The following is a 23,211-nucleotide window of genomic DNA, read 5'->3' on the forward strand; positions in this document are numbered from 1 at the left end:
GACTACTGCCCCACTCCCCCTAATGCCAGCTGTGAGGTAGGAGATGGCCCGGCAATGGGGAGGTTCACAGACCCGTGGGGTACCTTGCAACAGGGACTTGGTCAGAACTGTGAGTCCCTCACTGCCCACTTGGGCCAGGAAATCGACTCACTCACAAAGCAAGAGCTCCTTCTGTTCTTTTCAACGTCACACACTGACCTCTTCTTTGGGCTACAGGTTGTAGCTGTGAGGCTTGGCTCAAGGCGCATTACGCCTCTCAGCCTCAGTTTTCTCAAGTGTGAAATGGGAACACGGGAACCCTGTCTTACCGGCTTGAGGAGAATTAAGCCAAATCCATGAATAGAGCGCAGCCCAGAACCAGGCACACGACAGGTGTTCAGAACGCGGAGCTGTCAGTGCTGGGACAGGCCAAGGTGCAGAGGGAGACTCTGATGCTGCGAGGAAAGGGCATTTGAAGGGACCTGGGGGAGACCCTGGGGGAGGAAAAGGGAAGACACAGCATCCATGGTGGCTGGATTTTGTGGGAACCTAATATGCCCAGGCCCCACAGACAGCCCACTCCCAGTGGGAAGGGGCAGATTTGAGAGTCACATAGGAGCCTGGCGATGGGCTGAATTTGGGGACAGGTGCTAAGGAGGACCTAATGGTGATACATGGGCAGAGGTGAAGGGTGGTTGTTGGGGCATGAAGAAAATGGGGACACAGGAGGGGTCTCTGGTTTGGGAGCCAGACAACAGGTTGGTTTCTTATGAGGGGCTTGTGGAGCCCTCTAGGAAGCCATGAGGAAGAGGGTGGAGAGCAGGCCCTGGCATGGGGACCCAGAAAGCCCTGCTTGCCCCACCCGTGGAAGCTGCACCCTCCCTGAGCAGACATTCCCGAGATTCAGGATGGTGCATCCCCAGGCACTCCAGCTTTACCAGGTCCCCAGGCTCTGTCCTGGGCAGAGAGTGGACATCGGAGACCATTGCTGAGAGTGAGCACTGTGCTGTGAGTCCCCAGGGCGGTATGGGCATCTGGGAGCATTGCTGGGAGCAAGCACTGTGCTGAGTCCTCCAAGCAAGTCAGCTCCCTGGGCACCTCACCTCTCTGCCCACAGGCTCATGGGACTGTGGTCCAGTGGAGCCAATTGCCATTTTGGTTACCAACTCTAAGACCCCCAGCCTAAAGTCCAGACCAAGGACATTCCTAAATATTTAGTAATCTTCTCACTCCTGGTGGAAGAGGCGAGGGCGGGAGACTCATCCCCAAGGGAGGACTGCATGGAAATGTCCTGGGTCGCTGCAAGTGTGTGTGTGAGTGTGTTGGAGATGGGGCGAGCAGAGTAAACAGCCACTGCCCTGTCGTCTTTGCGGCAGTGGCCAGGTACACAGGCCTGTTTGGACAGCTGCCTTGTCTGTCCGTCTGTTTGGGAGAAGCTGGCTGATAGATGGGGGTGGGCGAGCTGTTAACCCATTGCTACCTGGAGTGCTGCATGCTTACCGCCTCCGTCTAAGGGTGGTCCCAGCTGCTCCTACCCCTGCTGCTCCCTCGGTGCAGCTTTGAGTCAGGAACAGTGAGTGCCGCAGGGACAGGATGAAGGGGGCTCCAGGGCATCTGCAGTCTACTGCCCCCCATCAGGGAGCAGAGGGAAGAGAAGAAGGGTGACTCTCTGAGCAGTGACAAGGGTCAGAATCTGCCCTTCTACCTGCCAAGAGCCCTCCTCCCACCCCTGCACCTGTGCCCTAGGGAACCTCCTCCCCGGTTAAGCCAGCTGCCAGGCTTCCGCAGGGCTGCCCCCTCTTCACAGACGCAGTGCAGCCTGGGCTGGAGGAAGAGGAGAGGCTTAGGACCACCAGTTGCAGACCCCTCTGCAGTGCCAAGAGGCAGAGATGGGGTTTGGAGCCAGCTGTGGGGGAATCCCTGGACCCGATGCTGAACCGGACACTGCGCTGGCTGTCAGTACAGTGTGGCCAGGGAGAGCGATGACCCGGCATCTCCACATGGGCGCTCTTCCCAAGCCTGCTCTCCCACCCCTCTCTCAGACCCCACCCTCCATCCACCCACCCCCCATCCACCTACCCCAAAGCCCTGCCGCTTTCCTGCCATACATCGCTCCCTAATAACCCACCCTCTTCATACAGCACTGCACCCCCAGCCCCGACCCGCTGGCTGTCACCCGCAGGGGGCCAACAGTGATCCTCGGAGCTTGTCAACCTGCGCTGCTCCACAGCCAAAGGGATCTTTTAAAAATGTAAATCGCTCAGGCCTCTCCCTGCTTAAAACCTTTCAATGGTTTCCTGTGGCTCTTGAGATTAAGACAAAAATCCTTTAAATGGCCCGCAAGGCCATCAGTGGGGCACAGGTTAAATAAATTAGGGTTTGCCCATACAATAGAGTATCTGCAGCTGTGAAAGGAGGTACTTGAGGCGAGGCCTTGACAGGGAGTCATCTCTAGAACAGTTATGGGGGGGCGGGGTGCAGAGCAGAACAATTTGTAAACTGTATTAGTGTTTCTGTAAAAATTTTTAAAAAGCGGGGGGGGGGACCAGCCAGTCCTCATAAAAAATTTTTTTAAGCAGGGGGAGGGGAATAATAGACCCTTGCTTCTGGATGTATGACATAGCTCTGGAAGGAGACAAATGGTAGGCTGGTTGCCTTGGGGAGGGGACCTGGATGGCTAAGGAAGGAAGGGGAAGGAGATTGCAAGGAACACCCTTTTGTATATTGAATACCGAACCATTACCTATTCAAAAATAAATGCAATTATTTTTCAAAAAGTTTTAAGTAGATGGTCTGCAAGACGCTGCAGACTGCCTGGTTCCTGTCCAGCCTCTCCAGCCTCTTCTTGTCCCCCCACCCCAGTGCCCTCAGATGCATCACCCTTTTATTTCCAGAGGCTGCCTCTCCTGTCTTTGCGCTCACTGTTTTCTCTGCCTGGCCGATTCTCCCTTCTCCCAGGCTCTCAGCCCAAACCTCTGTCCTCAGGAAAGGGGCCTTCTAAGACAACCCCCCCCCAACACACACACCGCCAGCAGGGCTCATTTCTGGCTGCCTCACAGCTGTCCCCAGCACCGCGTCTGGCACACAGCAAGCACATCAGCGGTATTTGGGGGAACAGATGAACTAGGGGGATGGGGAGGGTGCCCTGGGAATTCCGAGGAGGGGCTGTTGCCATGGGGGTTGGGAGTTGCCAGCCTGGGATGGCTGAGGGATGAAAATAATTTTGCCAGACTCACAAGCTGGGAGAGCGTAGCAGGCAGAGGGGCAGTGCACGGCGCAAAGAAAAGGCAACTGGATTTCCACAGCAGCATCCTGCCCGTCCGGGCGCCCTCACGCCCAGGCTGTGCGTCTTGGTCGAGTTAACCTCTGCCTCTGCGCCTCAGTTTGTTCGTCAACGAAGTGGGAGTGTTGGCCGGGACAGCTCGGAGCTGCTGGGGGCGGCGGCCGCCGATCCCGGAGGGGAGGTGCGCACACAGTTGGCGCTGGATAAATGCAGGGAGGCCTGCGGCGGCCGCGGGGAAAGGGTTAAAGCTGGGCGCTTTTTAATTGTCAAATGACTGCGGCCGATTAGCGCTGGCAGCTTCCTCTATAATCGCTCTTCTCTGTACCTGCTGGGAGCTTAATTAAAAAACAAAGAGGCTCAATTTAAAGGCCATTACTATGCTAATGCAGCCGGGCGGGCGGTGATTAAGCGGCTTCGGCGGGCGGCAGCGGCGGGGGCGGGGCGCGGCGCGATCAGTTACCCACTAAACGGGCGGGCGGTGGCTGCGGTGCCAGCCAGGACGCCGTGGGCACGGCGCGGGGCCGGGCCCCGCCACGTGTTCCCTGCCCCCAGTGGGCGGGAGTCAGAGTGCAGGGAAGGCCGGGGCCCCAGGCATGTGATCTGCAAGATCCTCTTCTTGTTCTGGAGCTAAGTCCTGTCGTGGGTAGGAAAGAAATGCCAGCCACACCTCTAAGTGCCTCCTTCGGAGTCACTGCCCCCTCCCCTTGGCTCAGCCTTAATCTATGCTCCTCTGACGCACCCATTTCTCAGGTTCATCTCTCAAGCCCCCTGAGAGATACATGGACTTGGCTGGGTGCATGTTTTGCCCATGCATGATGCCTGTGCCCCTGCGAAGAGCCAATCGGGCACAGAGCGGCCACTGGCCCAAAAAGAGGGCGCAGGCTCCCAACCCCCCTGGGACATTTTCTCCTCTTGTCCCACACCTCTCCACCCTCCAGGAAAACAGGAGATTTTGGTGGGTACAAATCAGGCTGATCTGGGGTTCAGCGCTCGGGTAAAAAAATTGAACAGCGGGAGGACAGGGGTATGGGGAGGGGGCTACTTAGTCCGGATTTCATGAGAGAGACTGGCCAGCAAGGTCCTCAATGACTGGAGCTAACAGAGCTGGCACTGTCCCTGGCTGCATTAAGAGGAGTATAGGTTGGGGAATGAGGGAGGAGACGGTTATTCTCACCTCTGGAGGACTGAGTTGCTGGCCACCAGGCTTTAAGGGCTGCAGGGACAGACTCGGGCTCATTCAGACAGTGACCAGAGTGGAAAGAAAGAGCCACCACAAGAACCGGGGCGTAGCCACAGGAGGGCGCTCTCACTGAGTGTGGTCACTGTCTTTGAGTTACTGAAGGGCAAGAAGGAGCAGACTTTTTCCCTAGGGTCGTGTTGAAGCTTCGCATTTACACACGACATATGCCACCCCAAGGCTGTCTTCACCCCATGGTTTGGGCCCTGAGCAATTTTCATTGACTGGCTGGTAAAATTCGTGATCACAAACTTTGGTAATTTTGTTGGTAACATTGAAAACCTCCTACCTGAGCCAGGAAAAAACTAAGCTTGTTAAAATAACCAGTACAAAACATAATTGATGAGAGCGAAACTACACATGGTAAAGTGTGTCACTGGCTACAAATTAACCGAAGAGTCAAATCTGTATAATCAGTAAAATCCAATATGGTCACAAACCTGATGATAGAGCAAACACTTATGGAAAATTTTGAGTGCAAAATAATTTATCTCAATGAAAATAATTTTAGTAAAATGAAAATGATGAAGTTGTGAATTATTTAACTGCGCTAGAAAGAAAATTGATCAAAAAGTTAAATTGCTTTAATGGAGTTTGTTCCAGAAAACACTTGCTCAAAGGAAGTTTATCAATGTGTTTTAAGCCTAATTAAAATGCTAGGGGTCTATATATAGGGAGTCCAAAATTCTTGAGGTCAAAACAGTGGGGCCATACAACTGGGTCAGCGGTTATGCACTCTAGCGGTGCCCTGGATGTTTCCTTCTGAGACCCCTTCTCCTTAGAATACCTCATTCCCTGTTACACCTGGAGCTCCCTGATGGCAGTGACCCTATGTCTTGTTCCCCATAGATTCCTCATCACCTAACACAGTATTTGACCATGGGGGATGCTTGCTAAATACTTACAGAATCCACAAGTCTTATATTAAAGTGAAAGGCTTAAAGGCAGTTTCTTAAAAGAGCAGGAATCATGGCACAGGGTGAGTGCCTAAGTATTTGCTGAATGGATAGACAGATGGGTAGGTACATGTATGAATGATGTTTGTATGAATGGATGGATGGTTGGGAGAGTGGATGGGTGGGTAATGGGCAGATAGATGGGGGGTAGATGGATGAGTAGTTAGAACAATGAATGGATGGATGCTTGGTTAGATGGATAGGTGGACAGTAGATATATGGGTTAGTAGAAGGCTGGCTGGCTGGATACTTGTGTGAGTAGGTAGGTAGATGGATGAAGGGGTGGATGGAAACAAATGAGACCTGCTTTACCCTCCCTAGGCCAACATTTAAAGCTTCCAGCCTGACCCTTCCCCTTACTTACCTGTACTCCAGCCTGACTGACCCTCTGTCTCCCTAACCCTGAAAATAGCTCCTTTTTTTCTTTTGCCTTTGCTTTTTCAATTTCTCCCTCCTAGAATGGCCTCTGTGTCTCTGCCCCTACACAGAGCCCAGATTCTGGAATCAGACACACCCTTGTTCTCATCCCAGCCACACCATTTCCCCCATTAAAATCCTCTGCACTCTTTGGAGCCCCTTTCTCCAGGAAGTCTTTCTTGACCTTCAGCCTTTCCTTCCCTCTGCCTAGCCAAGTTTGTACTTCACCAGGTCCTGCCTTGGCTCCCCCAGCCTTTCCTGGGCACATGGCTTTGGGCTTGGCCTCTTCTGGCCATCCAGGACCCCTGAGAGAAACTCAAAAGCCTCTATAAAGTTTCTCACCTTCCATCTGTTATTGGCCCCCTGAACTGCAGGAGGCACCACCCCCATCTCTATAGCCTCAGCACCCCCAGCTGCAACCCAGGTCATGGGCCCAGCAGCTCTAGCTGATGAAGCATGTGGAGAGTCACTCAAGGACGTGGGCAGGGTTGAGGAGGCCTAGGCAGGACAGGGCTTCAAGAGCAGAGAGGTCCAAGAAGCCAAGCAACAGGAAGGAGGGGCGAGCAGGAGCTTTGGAGCCCAAGGTCCCAACTTTGAATTGCAGCTGTGACACCAAGCAGCTGTGTTATGCTTTCCAAGTGTCACTTTCCTCACTTGTAAAATGAGAGTCTTAAGGGGAAGAGTCAGTGTGTAAATAAGGCACAGAGCCTTAGAGGTAGGAAACATTCAATAAATATTAATAATACTAATATCATTAATAAAAATAACTGCTGGATTTGGCAACCAGGAATAGTGACCCCAGTAAGTATAAGGAAAGGAAACCTGGAATCAGTCAAAGGGGAGAAGACCCCTACTGTGGGTTCAGTACATGGCCTGGCTCATAGTAGGTGCTCCATAAATGCTAGGTGAATGAATGAATAAATGAATCACAAATGAATTGAGTTAATCAATGAAGTGACAGAAAGAAGAGGGAGGAGAGTCAACCCAAGTGCTAATATAAGACAGGTCAAGTCCCGAGCTTGGTTCAGGCCCAGAGCACACTTTTAATAAAAGGCATTGACCCTCTGATGCCTCACTGGCCCAGGCTTTCAGGCAATTTTTTTTTTTTTTTTTGCTGGGATCAGTGCCCGCAGCCAGGCTGCAAGGGACACATGGGACGAGGGTCGGGGGGAGTGATCCTCCACCTCCATCTGCCCAGGACCACTGTCTCTTCCTGATGGCAGGACGTCTCCTGCCTGACACCAGGAGAGGTCTGGTTCATAGAGCGCCCCAGCACTCCCAAATGGCAAAGGCATTTCTGGGGCAGAGCGTGGACCTCATTTTCCCCCCAAGGGTTAGACCATGTGGGCACATCAACTGGCTCTGTAGGAGTGTGTGTTTATGTGTGTGTCACCTTGTGTGTCTTTCCCTGGCAGTTCCAAATAGGTATCTCCAGCCTGGGCCTCTCCATGACCTGCAGCCTTGTACGTGCAGCTCAGACTTACCTCCAGAATCACCCTCTTGATTCCTCTCTTGCAAACCCCCCACCGTTCTTGCATTTCGTTCTCCATTTCATTCTTCCTCGCTTCACTTAAAGGCAACCGCATCCTTCTGGTTGTTCAGGCACCCAAACCTTGGACATCTCCATACCTCCACTCTTTAGGGCACATCCTCTATGTCCCTGTTTACCTTGAAAACATATTCTGGGTCTGTCCACTTCGCAGCACCTCCACCCTCCTTACCCTGTCTGAGCAGACATCATCTTTTGCCTGGATTATTGTAATAATCTCCTAATGCTTCTCCTGGCCTTCCCCACCTCCCTCGGCCCCCCAGACCCTCTTCGCCACAGAGCTGCCACTAGTTCAGAATCCAGTTAAAATGTAAGTCAGGTCATACCCCTCTGATCAAAACCCTCCCAGATCTCGAATCTCCTGTGAGTAAAAGTTCACACATCTGCCACCCCTCTTCTCCTCTGCCTGCATCTCTTTACCCTCTCCCCTGTCACTCACCTGCTCCAGCCACATGGGCCTCCTCGTTTCCTCAACACCTCGGTTCTGCTCCCTCAGGACCTTTGCACTTGCCCTTCCCTCTGCCTGGACCCCTCTTCACCCAGATATCCTCCCTCTGGTCTCTGCTCAAATGTCCTATCTCAGTAATGCCATTGGCTGCCCTTCCTAAAATTGCAACCCCTTGCCTCCCCGGTTGCTCTTCCCTGTCTCATTTTTCTCCCGCCACATTGTCACTATTTGTTATACCCTGTATTCTGTAGATTTATCTCTTTGTTGCCTGTCCTCTTTTATCTATTAGAATGGAATAGGGGAGGGGTGTTCATTTTGCTCTACTGGTCTATCCCCAGACGCCAGACCGTGTCTGGCACATAGTAGGTGCAAAATAAATATTTGTGGAATCACAGACGTGTGCATGCCTGGCCACGGTGGCCGCTGGATGGTACTCCAGCTCCCGGCTGTGCCCGTCCCTCCCTGCCCCGACCCGTGACCTCCAGCCTCGGCTGGGGGCTCCCGACAGCGCCCCGACCCGGATCAAAGGGCCGAGGGGGCCCGTGGCCCTGCACAGCTGTGTCTGCGCGCTGCGCCCGCAGGCCCGCAGGAAGCGCCGGGGCAGCCCTCACGGCAGGCCCGGCCCCGGCCCGGCGCGGCTGCGGAGGAGGCCCGGCGAGGCCAGCGCGCTGGCGGCGGCCGGGTCCCAGCGCCGGGCTACGGCGCATTCCAGCCGTGTGATTGACGCGCGCACCGGGGCCCCCGCCTGCGGCTCCCGCCGCCGCCCGCCCGGCCCGCCGCCGCCGCCGCATCAAAGCAGATGTTTGCAGCTGGTTTGAGTTGGATCCCCATCAACAGGCTCCTTTTTGTCTCAAAATAAAAAACAGCTACGCCCGGAATGATAAGGACGCGGCAGGCACGTGGGGGAGATGTCAGCGAGTCGGGGAGGAAGGAGGCCAGGCAGCAACCTCTGCCTGCTCACGCCCCATCAGCTCCTCCCAATGACGTACAGGCTCTGGCACAGCAGCCTGGGCCCCAGAGAGTGTCTGGGGTCCTTCCCCTGGGCTACTGGTGAACTCCAACTCATCCTTCAATAGTCACCATCACAGACATCAGTCACTGGAGAGCTACCATTAGCCACCATTATTGAGCACTTACTATGTAGGGGGCCTGTTCCAAGTGCTCTATGACAGTTCCCTCCTAGAAGCCTTGCCCCCAGCCCATGAGGAAGGTAAGGTGCAGAGAGGGGATATACATTATGGAGATTACCTGGGAGGTGGGGATTGTGGGCCCCAGTTTTCAGAGGGGAAAACAGGTTCAGAGAGTAGAGGCGTGGCTTGCCTCAAGGTCAGGCAGCTAGGAAGTGGCAGAGCTAGGGACTCAAACCTACTCCTTCTGCCTCCAGAGCCAGATTCTTAACCATGTCTCTTGTCACCTCCTCCAGGAAGTCCCCAACTCTTCTCCAAATTGACTACCATGCCTTTATGTGCCTCCCAGCATGCTGAACATACCTCTGTCCTACTATGTGAGCTCCCATGGGATGAAATTCCATCTGCCTCTGTTCCCAGGCATCTTGCATGAGACTGAGCTCACAGTCGGCTTCCATGGATGTTTGCTGAGTGAATGCAAGAGGAGATAGCCAGTGGGGACAGAGGGTCTGTGGTTCCAGGCGCCAAGCTTCAGGGTCTCCATGGAGGGAGGAGAGCTTCCAACAGTGGTTGCTTCAGGGGCTATGGGTGCTTAGTTCCAGGGGCTTGATCTAATGTGTTATGGTCAGGGGGTCATCATTTAGTACAAACATGGCACTTGGGCCTTCCCTTGTCCTTGGGATGAGGGTGCTTTTTTTGAGCGGGGGGGGGGGGGGGGGGGGGGGTCATTGCAGAATTCCCAGCCCAACTGGAAGCATGCATGGAACTTCATTGATAGGAAACTGAACTCAGAGTTGTATGCTTGTGAGAGGGTGAGAGTGGGGCAGGCTCACTTATCTTCTTCCGTGGCAGCATTCTCAGATCCCTAGAAATAAAGTACCCAATATTCTCTTGCCCTACCTGATTGCCCACCTCATTTCTCATAAGGTTGTTCGTTCATTAAACAAGCACTCACTGACAACCTCCTTGATGCCAGAGCTTGGGAGTGAATTAGACCCAGTTCCTGCTTTCTAAGTCAGGTGGGTTTGAGACACCCAAAGAGCTGGAAAGTGGTGGGTCTACGAGCATCAGGGAGGAGATGACACTTGAATTAGGTCTTGAAGGATGAAGAGGAGTTCAACTAAAATTAAAAGACAGGCCTTGGAAACAGGAATTTTAAGTGCTAAGGAAGAAAAAAAGGGACTTGCCATGTTCAGGGAGTAAGGGGAAGCCTGGATATTCACAGCGAAGGATCTGAGGCTAGGCATGACAGGGCTGGGGTAGAGCCTTGAGTGCCACAATTAGATCTTTGTGTGTTATGCTGACGTCGTTGGACGTTCTTGGACATTGTGAAGCAAAGGGGGAGATGATCTGATTTGCCTTGGTGAAGAGGGAAGACCAAATTTAGAGTGTTTCTCCACCCTCTCCCCCTGCCAGACTCTGTTTTGTCTATGAAATGGAAGTGAAGCTGTCCCCTTGGCAGGAGTACAGTAGTTACAGAGCTGGCAGAGGAGGCTGGGAGGCACTGCCAAGGTGGGTTAAAGGGGCTGACTGGGGTTATCTTGAAGGTAGAGAGCACCAACATGGGATGTGAGTTATTCTGACAATCCCGCACAGGACTTCATAAACCGTAAAGAGCTGGGCAGGGTGTGGAAATAGGAATCCAGTGAGTAAGGGGAACTTCCACTCCGTGAGGACTGGGAACAGGGGTTGGAACTCTGTGGCATGAGGATAATCGTGTCACCCACTTATTGAGCCCATCCTATGTAAGGCAGTCTCTGTCACTATCGGACAGCTGGGGAAACTGAGACTCATAGAGGGGAAGGACTTGTGCAAGGCCCCAGTACTAGGAACTGACAGCCAGCATTCCAAGCTTGATGCATGCTGTATGGACCCCAAGTTCTGGGGATGAAAACCCGTGTGGAGAGGCTGGAATATCCCCAGGACATTAGGAATCGAATTTTATTGAGGTTGAAGGGCAAAAAAAAAAAAGAGAATCATCGATACCATGTTTGTCCCTTCAGTTGTCAGAGGTTTAAGGGAAATGAGTAAAATTTGTAGTCCATTTTCAAAAGCTCTAGAAAGAGTTGGTTTTCAGAGTTTTGTATGTTAGCTTTACAAGTTTAATTCATTGAGCATTAAACTAAAAAACACAAGTCATGATGAGATGGAGATGTGATCTGATAGCTTGGGATTCTTCAAGAGAAGGGTGTCCCTAAAAGTGGAATTTCTCACTCCATGATCACAGATGATCCCACCAGGAAAAAAGAAAAAGAAAAACACGATGAGTTTGTATGAGGGAGATGTTCAGTTTGGTTTAAAAACAAAACAAAACACAGTCAGCTCCACCCACTGGGAGTCAGGCTCAGGCTTTGCAGTAAGGACTCGGGGTGGATTGGGCCTCTGCCCCAGGAGGTTCACAGTCTTGAGGGCAGACGGATGTGAGAATGATACCCAAAGCTCAGGGGGGGGGTGACTGGAAGTGCAAAAAAACGCTTGGATGCATAAAGCGGAGGTAGCATAACGGAACTGCTATCGTGTGACCTCAGACAGGTACGTGCCCTCTGCACCTTGGTGGCCTCACCTTGGTGTGAAATGGCATAGAAACAGCATCTTCCTACAGAGTTCTATGAGGATTTAATTAGACCATGCAGGTAGATGGTAATTATTAGCACTCAAAAACGTTAGTGAGACAGACAGAGAAATGAGCCAGGAGTGGTTTGTCTGACTCAGGCTAACAGAGGTCCAGACAGAAGATGGAAGAGCAAATCCAGAACCCAGAGTGATCATGAAAGGGCAGTGTGGTTGGGACGTATAAATGGTTGGGATCCCAGGAAGGTGGTCAACAAAGGCATTTTGGAGACACATGGGACAATAGAAAGGGCAGAAGAGAGGTTACTCCAGCTCTTGTTGAGAGCCTTTTCCATACCAGGCATGGCGCCAAGGGCTTTGTATGGTTTTAATCCTTCCAACAAACCCAGAGGTGAATTCAACATTCCCATTTTACTGATGAAGAATTTGAGGTTCAGAGAGGTTAAACGTCTTGCCCAAAGTCACACAGCAAGAAAGTTATGGAACCAGAATGGAACCTCAGGCTGCCCACTTCAGTGCCTTTCACCTTCCCATAGCCCCACATCCTGCTTTCCTCCTAGGTATCACTGTCTCCCCAAGACAGGGGGTCAGGGCTCCCACCAGATCAGTTTGTGGGTGGAGACTGACTTGCTCGGCCTTACATGCAGAACAGGACTGGGTTTGTTCAGTATTCAGTCAACAAATGTTTATTGCACACGTGTATCTGAAGATACAGAGTTGACTCAGGCAGAAAGGGAGATGGGAAAAGCAGACCTGGAAATTTAGAGTCCTTAGGATAAGTGCTGCAATGGGGAGGGAGAGGGGAGGACAGAGAACCCAGAGAGAAAGTCATCTATCTCCTTGGAGTCAGTGATGCCCAAGCAAAATCCTTCAAAATAAGCGAGTGTTTGCCAGGCAAGGATTGGGAGTGGGGAAAATGAGACAAAGATAACCTGAGCAAAGTCTTGGCAGTTTATGAAAAATGGAGGGGGTGGGGGGTTGCCCAAAACCTGTGTGCCTTTGATGTGATGAAGCTGCCTCCTAGATTTAAAGCACCAGATAGGAGGAATTGACATCCAAGTGGGCAGGGCAACTGAAGGGGATGCTGCGGGCAGTACCAGCTACTCCTGCCCCAGAAAAGGGGAGACTGGGGGACAACTTCAGAGCCTCCCCGTGGCACCCTGTACGTCACCTGACCCCCAGGATCTGCCCGTCCTGGCCTCCCATCCAAATGTGAAAGTAGAAACACACCCCTCTTGAATCCCAGCACAATTCCAGAAAGTGGAAACTATTGCCCCCACCTTACAGATGAGGAAACTGAGACTCAGACTTGCCCAAAGACAGAGAGCTGCTGAGTGGCCAAGTCAGGATTAAAATCAGGACCGGGGCTGCAAATTCAGTGCCCTCTTTGCTCAGTCAGGGTCTTTCATGCCAGGCTCCAGACCCCCTCAAGGCAGGAGGGAAAGCAGGAAAAGCTCAGAGCTGTTTAGTCTGGGCAACTTGACATCTCTGGTCAATGTTGGCAGCATTCACACCGGCAAAGCCTGCCTTTGGCCTCAGCCTCATAAACATGCCACAGACCAATGAACATGCCCTTTATGCATGCCACTTTATATCCTGCATTTCCGCACTGCAAAGCAGGCAGCATTATTGAGCCCATTATATAGATAGGTAAGCTGAGGCTCAGAGAAAAAAAAATACTTGCCCAGTCACCAACCATCAAGTGGTGGAACCAGGCACTGAATCCAAGTCCATCTGATTTCAGAGGCACCTGCCTGGGCCTGGACATTCTTCTGAATGACTGATTCATGGAGGGATGGGGGCTCACAGAAAATAGGGAACCCGGCTGATGCCCCCAACCCCTCCCACCTCCACCGTTAACAGCTCTCATCCTGGCACGGTAGACAAAGGCAGCCCCGTAATTGGGAGCGAGTATTTCATGGCATCCCCCCTGATGTTTTATTGGGTGAAGAGATGCTTGGAGACCAAACGGATGGCACATTCTGTTTATAAAGTGTGCGCGGTTTGTTTTATTTTCCGAGTTTTTGCAATCTAGATAACAGATGATGCCCCGAGTGGCTGGCGCTGCCTCTGTAATGGCGGCACAGAGCCTTTGGAGAAGTATTAATAATAGATTGTGTTGATGAGTTTGGAGAAAGTAGCAATCGACCCCCTGCTGCCAAGGCATTAGCGCGGTTGTTCTGAGCACAGCCGGCTCGATGGTGGTGTCGGCAGCAAATGCGGGTCACCCCCACCCCCACCCCCACTTACCCCCTCCCCCAGCCCGAGAAGGCTTCTGCTGCAGGAGCCGCTTGGCGAGCCTGGTTCAAGGACCCTGCCCTTGGGACCCTGACCCCGCCATGCTGGCAGAGACACGGCCAGTCCCCCTCCATTCCCAGGCCACAGAGGTCAGACCGCATATCTCACTAGGGCTACTGGGTCAGGAGGGAGAGTGTGGGGTAGGGCGGGGAAAGAAGAGCAATGGCAGGTTGGGGGTGGCAGAGTAGGAATGTCCTCGATGTCACAGCAGTAGGTTCTGCACTCCCGGGCTCCTTCCTTAGGACCTGAGATCCAGGAGAGGCCTCTGTCCAAGACCACCATGGATGGTTGGGCAGATTGTACCCAGCCCAAGGGCACCTAGCCAAAGGATCAAATCGAGCCCAAGTTCCACTTGGAAACCTCGCATCTGGTGTGAGACTGCAAAGCCGGGAGGAAGGGTGCTTTTTTTAGTTCTCAGGAAGGTGCTGTGGGGTCCTTCCTGTCTGGAGCAGAGAGCCTGGCCTGAGCCCTCAGTCTGCCCAACCTGACCTCAGCCTAACCCAGGCCTTCACTTAACCGCTCAGCAAACACTCCTGGAGGCCTCGTTGAGAATCAGGTAGAGTCAGGTCCCACCTTGTGGAACCCCAGTGGAGTTGGAAGCTGATGCTCTGAGTAATATGCTCAGTATCACTGATTCTGCACAACAGCCCTTTGAGAGGGGTCCCAGTGATATTCCCGTTTTACAGCTGAGGAAACTGAGGCCAGAGGGGAGCTCAGGGGAGCATAGAGGAGTCATCTCCACCAGACTGGAGCATCAGAGAAGGCTTCCCAGAGGAGGTAGTGTTGGAGTTGGGCCTTGTAGGTTGAGTAGGAGCCTGCCAGGTAGAATAGAGGTAGGAGCAGGGGTCACTGGGGGTGCTTCCCAAGCTGAGTGCTCTGGGCTGTGCCAGGGTGGCCGACAGAACTCGGATTAGCCCTGTCCACCACACCCCGTCGGCCCGCCATGGGCGGTACTGATGGCAGCCCCGGGAAGGGAGGCAGGCAAAGCACCTCGCATTTATGGCCGTTTCTGTTCCAGAACCGATTAGTAGAGAATTGCAGCTGTAATCTGTGCCTGTGATGGCGGGCCATAAAGAGGGATGGGACGTGTGCAGCGCTCCCAAGGTGGCGCCCGCAGACGTGGCCTGGGGATGCGGGGAATGAAAAATGGTTTTAATTCCCTCCCAGCAGCAATAATTTGATTCTTCATAAATTTTTCCATCAAAGTGTTGTTGAGGCTGAGTTCCCACAGAGCAGGGCACGTGACAGGGATGGGAGAGCCAGGAGGAGTGGTCAGCAGGCAAGGGCAGAGGAGCAGCTGCACCGCCCAGACCCTCCTGCACCCTCGCCTGGCTTTGTCTCCGGAGATGGAACTGCTTTGTCGTGGAGGGACCGGATTGGACCCAGGCTCTGGAGTCTGCTCCATTATTTAATACCCGTGTGACCCTGAGCAAGTGACTCTGCCTCTTGGTGCCTCAGTCACATCATCTCTAAAATGGGGTTAATAATCCTTCTTGTCTCATTGGGTTGTTGCGAGGATCAAATGCATTTCTGCATGTAAAATGCACAGAACAGTATCTGGCACATGGTACGTGCTCAGAAAATATCTGTTCACAGTGGAGATGCCTAAAATGAAACAGAGGGATTAGTAGAGGTAGCCAAGTCAAGACACAGAGAAAGAATGTGTCGAAAGACCAACATGAGGATGCTTTGGGGAAACAACAGGCTGGTCATGGGACTGCAACTTATGCTAGCAGAGAGTGGTGAAAGAAGAGGCCTTGAGTGTCAGGCTCAGGAGCTTGAATGTTCCCCTAAGGGCACTAGGGAGCCATGGAAGAATTCGGAGCAGGGAAGCAGCATGATCACGTGGGTGTTTTAGAAAAATCCCTCTGGAGGATGGGTTAGAGGAGGTGAAACTAAAAGCAAGATCCCCAGGAGGAGACTGGGACGGTAGTTCAGTAGAGGAGGGGTCCAGACTGAGTGGCTGGTTGGACAGAGCTGAGGACTGCTTGGTAGTGGAGGTGAGGGAGCGGGAGGAGCAAGGATGAGGTTGCGTGCTCCCCAAGGTGAGGGTGCATACCTATGGATGGCCAGCCCTTCTCAGAGCAGAGGCCAACCTGGCCCCCAGGGAAGGTCCAGGCTGACCCTGCACACTGCCCTCTAGTGTTCACTTGGCCTCTGAGCGAGAAGGCAACTCAATTGTTGTGCCCAGGACAGGGCACCTCAGGGCAAGATGCCCAGCATCCACCCTGGGACTGCTGGGGCCTGTGAGCCAGAAAAGTAGGGCTGCAGGGCCTTGTCACTCAGGGTGCCCTGAGCCCAGCCCGAAGTGCCCGCTTTGTGCACCCACAGGCTCTTCGCGGCCAAGTGCAGCGGCTGCATGGAGAAGATCGCACCCACCGAGTTTGTGATGCGGGCGCTGGAATGCGTGTACCACCTGGGCTGCTTCTGCTGCTGCGTGTGTGAGCGGCAGCTCCGCAAGGGCGATGAGTTTGTGCTCAAGGAAGGCCAGCTGCTTTGCAAAGGTGACTACGAGAAGGAGAAGGACCTGCTCAGCTCTGTGAGCCCCGATGAGTCCGACTCTGGTGAGTCCTCGCCTGCAGCTGGGAGCCAGGCAGCTGGGAGGGAGGGGAGCTCGGTAGGGTGTGGCAGAGGGGGGTCCCAGCCAGAGAAGCTGGCTCCCCATCCTGGGACTCGAGCTACCCAGCAGACATGCACACACATGCATGTGCGTGTGTATATTAATACGGACATGACTCTGCACACCCCCAAAAGCACACAATCTGTGCCTGTGGACCTATGGCCACTACCACCTGGGGCACACATACTTGTGCGCATGATCACACACATGGGTGCCCATAACCAGTAATATATATACACATGCATACATGTGAGTACAGACATGTGTGCCCCCCCACAAGCCTAAAAGACCATACCCAAGTATGCACATGTGTACATGCACATGCAAACGTGTACTTATATACACATGTGCATGGAGCGCCTACACATACGGCTATGCCATGATTTGTACACACACACACACACACACACACACACACATCCACAGCCCCTGCTCTCTGGCCCACCACCCTCACCCTCTCTTTCCTTGACGTGGCCCCCCATGACACGGCATATCAGGGGTCTTCACCAGTACCAGGCCTACAGGCCAGCGATGTCTGGGCCTTCCTCTCCTTGGGCTCCTGAAGCTTCAGCAGTGGGGAGCTGACAGCCTCAGCAGTTCTCTCTCTTTTCAGGCTGAGTGGAAGGCTTGGGGCCCTCTGTGGTAGAGGGAGAAAACCCTCATTTCCCAGGATGAGGGCACCCCTCTCCTCTGCTCCAACCCCCAAAAGGGTTATGCCAGTTTGGGGCCCTCCTAGCAGGAAGGACTGTCCAGACTTAAGGAGAGATAGGTCAGGGGACAGAGGGCACACTTGTCTTTCCTGGGAGGTGGGAGGGAAGACTTGAGCCCGGGAGCTCAGGTGGAGATACCCCAGTCTCCCAGGCCTTTTGGGGTGTCACAGGAACCCCCTATGGCTCACCATGAGGGAGGAGTTCGTTACTGCCAGGACCTGTGGTTGGAGGTAGTGAGCGCTCCATCACCATCTGTCCATCTCTGGACACGACCTGGCAGGCTGTGGAGACCCGGGCTCCTGCGGGAGGGCCCAGGCTGGCTGGGGGCTGTTGGCCTGTTCGTCCCAGGCCTACCCTGGAGAGCTAGAGGCAGGGGACGGGTCTCAGAGGGAGGAGAGCTGCCTCCTCCACAGGGGCACAGGCTCTGAGGGAGTCCCCAGTTGGACCTACAGAAAGGGGACGAGTACAGATGAGGAGGCAGCAGGAGGTGGGTGGTGGGTGGGAGGCTTTGCCATTCACCAGGGGCTGGCATCTCTGAGACCCAAAACTCTGGGCATGGAAGTAGCAGTTTGTCCAGGGTGGTGCGGGTATTTCTGGGGGTGAGTACACAGGTATCTGTGCTCCCATGTGCACACATGCGCATGTCTGTTCAGATGCATGTGTTTGCCTGTGAGCATGTGCCCGTGTGCATGTGTGACTCCATCTGTGAGCTGCGTGGCTGGGACCTTTGCAGGCACATATGCCAGGCAGCAGTTCGGTGGGTGTGCCTCTGTGTGTGTGTGCACGGTGTGGCCATGAAAGCTCCTGTGAGGTGCGTGTGTCTTTGCCCGTCAATTCTTAGTCCCTTCAAGCTTAAGGGAGGAGGGCTTCTTGGATTCTTCCCCCAGGGCCCTGGTGCCTGGCTGGCACGGGCCTCGTACAGTGGTAACCAGCTTCCTCTAAGACTGACATGCTGAACTGGGTCTCCAGGGTGCCAGGGCCAGCAGGACAAGGTGAGTCCCTGATAAGATGGGTCAGGGGAAGCCCAGGGCCAGAATGAAGCCACAGATGCCGGCCTCTCTCTTCCAGGGGTCTGCTGATGTGATGAGGTGAGCCCACATGTGTGAACACCAGCGTACCTGTGCACACTTCCATGTGTCTCCATACACAGCGGCATGGGCACAGCTGTGTGTGTGCCTCTGCACGTGTCTGCAGGCAGCCGTGTGCGCCCCACGTGGAGCTGTGTCCGTGTGCTCCCGGACACGTGTGTCTCTGTGCAGCTGCATGAACGCCTGTGTGTCTGTGTCTGTGTCTGTGCCCGTGCATACACACGACGTGCCTGTGTGTGTGTCTGTCTCTGTGCCACTGGGTGTGGGCATCAGAGCAGGTCTGGGGGCCTCAGCTCAGGCCTCCCCTGGTGCCCAGGATGAGGAAGTGAGGAGTGGGTGTTGGCAGAGGGGCGCACAGAGCAGGGAGCAGCAGGAGATGAGGGATCAGATGACACAGGGTCAGTGGGCCAGGGGAAGGAGTCCGATTTTATCCTGAGGGCACTGGGGAGCCATGGCAGGTGTTGGCAAGGGGTGCCAGCATCCCACCAGACATCAGATTGCCTGTGGGTACAAGGCTGGGACCTGGGACTGCCCCGCGGGTCCCCCTGACAGCCCGGGCTGTGTTCCCCACAGTGAAGAGTGAGGACGAGGATGGGGACATGAAGCCAGCCAAGGGGCAGGGCAGCCAGAGCAAGGGCAGCGGTGACGACGGGAAGGACCCACGGAGACCCAAGCGGCCCCGGACCATCCTCACCACGCAGCAGCGAAGAGCCTTTAAGGCCTCCTTCGAGGTCTCCTCTAAGCCGTGTCGGAAGGTGAGGGATGGCCGGGTGGGGTGGGGTCAGGGCTGCAGGGCTGGGCCACCAACAAGCACCCGAACCTGCTGGCTTTCCAGACACCCCCTTCACTTCTGGGGCCAGGGGCATCTTTCCACTTCTCCAGCCGTCCCCAAGGCCCCCGACCCCGCCACCTCCTGGCCGCTGCTCCTGCCAGGCCTGACCTGTCCCCCTTTCCCTGGGCCAGGTCCGAGAGACGCTGGCGGCAGAGACGGGCCTCAGTGTGCGTGTGGTCCAGGTCTGGTTTCAGAACCAAAGAGCAAAGGTGAGAGGCCACCGCCTGCCCCCCACTGGCCCTGGGAGGGAGGCTGGAAGGAGAGGCCTGCTGTGTGTGGAGGGGGTAGTGAGCGCGGGGCAGGGGGCCGGGGCTGGTGTGAACTGTGCTCTCCTTGCAGATGAAGAAGTTGGCGCGGCGGCACCAGCAGCAGCAGGAGCAGCAGAACTCCCAGCGGCTGGGCCAAGGTGAGCCAGGACTGGGGTTGGGGTCCAGCCTGTGCCCCCCAGGTCAGGGACAAGGGGACCCTGGGCTCAGGGTCCCCTGTAACAACGCTGCTAAGAAACCTTCACCACGTCTGCCTTGGAACCAGCTGAGATAAATACAGTAGAAAATGGCGGGGACCGTGGGACATGGGCCAAGGAGGAGAGATGGCCGGATAGGCGGTCCAGAAGGGTGGCAGAATTTCTGCAAACAAAACAGCCACCATCTCCTCACCTTCCCTGGGTGCCCAACCCTGAGCTTAGCATGTAACACACTCCGCCTCAGTTGGGTCTCATCCATCACTGTGACGAAGGATAGCGTCATATCTCACTTCACATATAAGGAAACTGAGGCTCAGTGAGATTAAAGGATTTGTCCAGGATCACTTAGCTAGCAAGAGGCAGAGCCAGACCTCAGCCCCTCACCTGACCTTAGAAGTGACACTGCCTTGCCTCTCGTGGTTGAATTCAGTGGGAGTCTCCAGAGGAATCTCCAAGTTTGTCAGTATTGGGGAATCCAGGGTGAGCGCCTGCTAGGTGGTGAGGGACTAGTTTAAGGGGTGGACGCCTGGTCCCCCAAGATTAGGGTTTGCCAAAATGCTGTTTCCACATCAGAATCCTGAGCCAGGGCTGGCCTCCCAGACCCCATGGGGACATGAAGCGGTAAGGGCCACACACATGAGACATCAAGGCCTTGGAGGAAGGGTGCAGGGAGCTTCTGGGACTTCCAAAGGGGTGGGGCCCCCACGCTGCCTGCTTCCAGGTGAAAGTGGGGCTCCTGGACAGATGCCAGGGGGACTGATGGGCAGCCCCAACTACTCAGGACTCCGGCCAGGCCGGTGCCCCAGGCCAGACTCAGGGTTTCTGAGGGCGTGGTCTCATAGCCGGGTTCTTCCTCTCTTCTCCCTCTGCACCCTTTCCTGGGACAGCCCCTCCTCCTGGGGCTGCAGCTGTGTGCCTCTGGTCACCCAGTCAGCTCCCAAGCTATCTTCCCCGCTCTCCTGCTCTCAGCGGCCTCCCTGTGAATGTCCCATGGTCCCCTCGAAGTCACCACGACCCACACTGAACTCCATATTGCTGTGCACGCTGCCACATGCATACAACACAGCTGTGTCCTCCCCACCCCGCCTCGGCCAGCAGCACCACCAGCCACCCAGTCTCCCCACCCAGAGCCCAGGAGTCACCTTTGACTCTCTCTGCCCTGCACCCACCAAGCTGGGGAGTGGTTTCCTTTCCAGTGTCCCGCATGCCCCTCCTCCTCTGTCTGCCCCAGCCCTGCCCCACAGCCTCCCCCACAGGACCCCGTGACCTAGGTCCCTGCCCTCCCGGCCCTTCTCCACTGCCTGTTCTGCTAAGAGCCTCCCCTGGCTCTCTACAGCCTCAGGGGGAAATCCCACTTACCCCAGTCCCATGATCTGGCTGTTTATCTCTCAACTGTCTCAATCTCTGCCCCACCCTTGCCTCATCTCTCCAACATCCTGCCCTCTCTTCTTTGCACTCCCTCCCCCTGAACCAGCCTCCCTGATCACAGGGGGCTGATTCTCTCCTCTGTGCTTTTGCTCAGGCTGCCCCTCAGCCTGGCATGCCTGCCCCCTGCCCAGGCCTGTCAAACCTCAGCTGCTTCTTTAAGTTGGACCATAGGTGGGGCCTCCTTCCTCCAGGAAGCCTTCCTGGCCCTCTTTGGCCTGGGTTAGGGCCCCGCCTTGGTGCTCCCGGATACAGGGTGCCCACAGGTTGAGTCATTGTTACCTGCTTAAGTATCTGCCTCCCTGTGGTGCAGCCATGAGCTCCCTGAGGGCAGGGCTATTTGAAGAGGGAGGGATGGAGGAGGGGAAGGCAGTTTGGCTTTTGATGAGTTAATTCTGGAAGAGGAGCTATAGGGTGTGTCTAGGGAAAGGGAATGGGGGGGAAGGGATAGCTATCTGGGCTCAGGGACCCTGTGCCCCCAGGAGGGCCAGAGGCAACCTCAGCCCTGGAGGGGTCCCTAGGGAAGTCACCGGGACCGCAGCGGGTACCCTGGGCTGTGGGATCAGCATGGAGTCAGTAGAGAGCTTGATAGAGGCTCCTAGGTGATTGGGGTCTCTGGGGTACATCTATGGGAGCTCTCCAGGAAGTGGGGCTACGAGGGGCTGCCGGGACGGGGTGGGCTGCGATGGGCCATGAAGGCGTGCTCTGTCCCCAGAGGTCCTGTCGAGCCGCATGGAGGGCATGATGGCCTCATACACGCCGCTGGCACCGCCACAGCAGCAAATCGTGGCCATGGAGCAGAGCCCCTACGGCAGCAGCGACCCTTTCCAGCAGGGCCTCACGCCACCCCAAATGCCAGGTGACCACATGAACCCCTATGGTAAGCCGCCCCCCCGCGTGCCCCCCCCCCCCCCACCGCACCGCCCCTGACCCCCTGCCTGGCCCGGGAGGGCAGGGCAGGCCTGGGGCCCCGACAGCCACCTCCCCGGCCAGCACCAGCGGGACCGGCGCACACAGCCCCACTGCCGCCTCCTGGCCGGCAGGGGGCGCCCGCGAGGTGCCTGCCCCTGATTAGGCGCCGGCAGCCAGGCGGCCCCGCCTCTCCCTCCCCTCCCGCCACTTCGCCGGCGGGGCAGACAGGGCCCCCGTGAGCCCCAGTCTGAACCCCGGTCCTGACCGCCGTTCTGCGCCCCCAGGGAACGACTCCATCTTCCACGACATCGACAGCGATACCTCCTTAACCAGCCTCAGCGACTGCTTCCTGGGCTCCTCGGACGTGGGCTCCCTGCAGGCCCGCGTGGGGAACCCCATCGACCGGCTCTATTCCATGCAGAGTTCCTACTTCGCCTCCTGAGAGCCAGCCGGGCCGGACGGACGCTTGGGCAAGGGTCCAGGGGTGGGACGGCGGGCCCCAGCAGCCAGCCTTGCCCTCCCGGCCCTGCCGCCCGCACAGACTCGAGAGACAGCCATACGGTGCCCTCTCCTTGGCCAGCCGGGCCTGGCTAACGTGCCCCTTGGGTACGGCCGGGCGGGCAGGCGAGCGCAGCCGGGGCAGGGGCTGTGTCCTGCCCACAGAGACCTTGTCACCCCCAGGGACCCAGAGCTCTCGGTAGCCACTCGCCTCCCAACCCCTCCTCGGCTTCCATCGTCTCCTCCCCACTCCCCATCTCTTTTTTGGGAAGCTTAAATTCTCTCTATTTTTTTAAACGTCCCCTCTGTGTCCAGCCAACCTCCATGGCCCAGGCCAAGGCACATGGCCCCAGACAATGGTACCTGTTACCTGTGAGAAGTGAATGTACGTGTGTGCTGTGGCCTGCACCCTGTCCCGACCGCCCACCTCCTCCACCTGTGAAGGGACGCTGGGCCTGGCACACCCCTTGGCTCTGCCCTGAAAGGGGAGTTACCACAGGACACAAGGGAGGGGCCACTGAGTTCAGGCAGACACAAGGGGACAGTGACACACACACCTGCAAGCACATGCACACTTAACGTCACACCCAGGCAGATACGTAGATATGTAGAGACCCCAAGACCAAGAGACACTCTGCACGTCTGCCTCTGCCCACTGCAGGAAGGGGAAGGGAGGCCAGAGAGAGGAGGCCAGATACGGGCAGGGATCCCCTCACGTTATGGACATTGGAGAGGAAAGGAGGAAGGAGAGAGGATGGGGTGGGCTCAAAGCATATGGACCCAGGTGAAACCTGGCCT

General features: G+C 55.5%; 1 protein-coding gene across 3 annotated transcripts in view; it reads left to right on the forward strand.

Moving 5' to 3' along the window:
* LMX1B (LIM homeobox transcription factor 1 beta) overlaps nucleotides 1-22,357 on the forward strand; it is a 78,286-nt gene extending 55,929 nt beyond the window's left edge. Inside the window, exons 3-8 of one of the 3 annotated variants that reach the window (XM_077133490.1) lie at nucleotides 16,197-16,429; nucleotides 18,857-19,038; nucleotides 19,247-19,324; nucleotides 19,455-19,537; nucleotides 21,702-21,862; nucleotides 22,200-22,357. In XM_077133490.1, the coding sequence (XP_076989605.1) occupies nucleotides 16,197-16,429; nucleotides 18,857-19,038; nucleotides 19,247-19,324; nucleotides 19,455-19,537; nucleotides 21,702-21,862; nucleotides 22,200-22,357 (895 nt within the window). Of the gene's footprint in view, nucleotides 1-16,196; nucleotides 16,430-18,856; nucleotides 19,039-19,246; nucleotides 19,325-19,454; nucleotides 19,538-21,701; nucleotides 21,884-22,199 lie in introns of all 3 variants that reach the window. The other 2 variants (XM_077133498.1, XM_077133509.1) reach the window with 2 other exon arrangements.
* The last annotated feature ends 854 nt before the right edge of the window (nucleotides 22,358-23,211 follow it).

This window comes from Tamandua tetradactyla, chromosome 2, assembly GCF_023851605.1.
Source record: "Tamandua tetradactyla isolate mTamTet1 chromosome 2, mTamTet1.pri, whole genome shotgun sequence".
Taxonomy (NCBI): domain Eukaryota; kingdom Metazoa; phylum Chordata; class Mammalia; order Pilosa; family Myrmecophagidae; genus Tamandua; species Tamandua tetradactyla.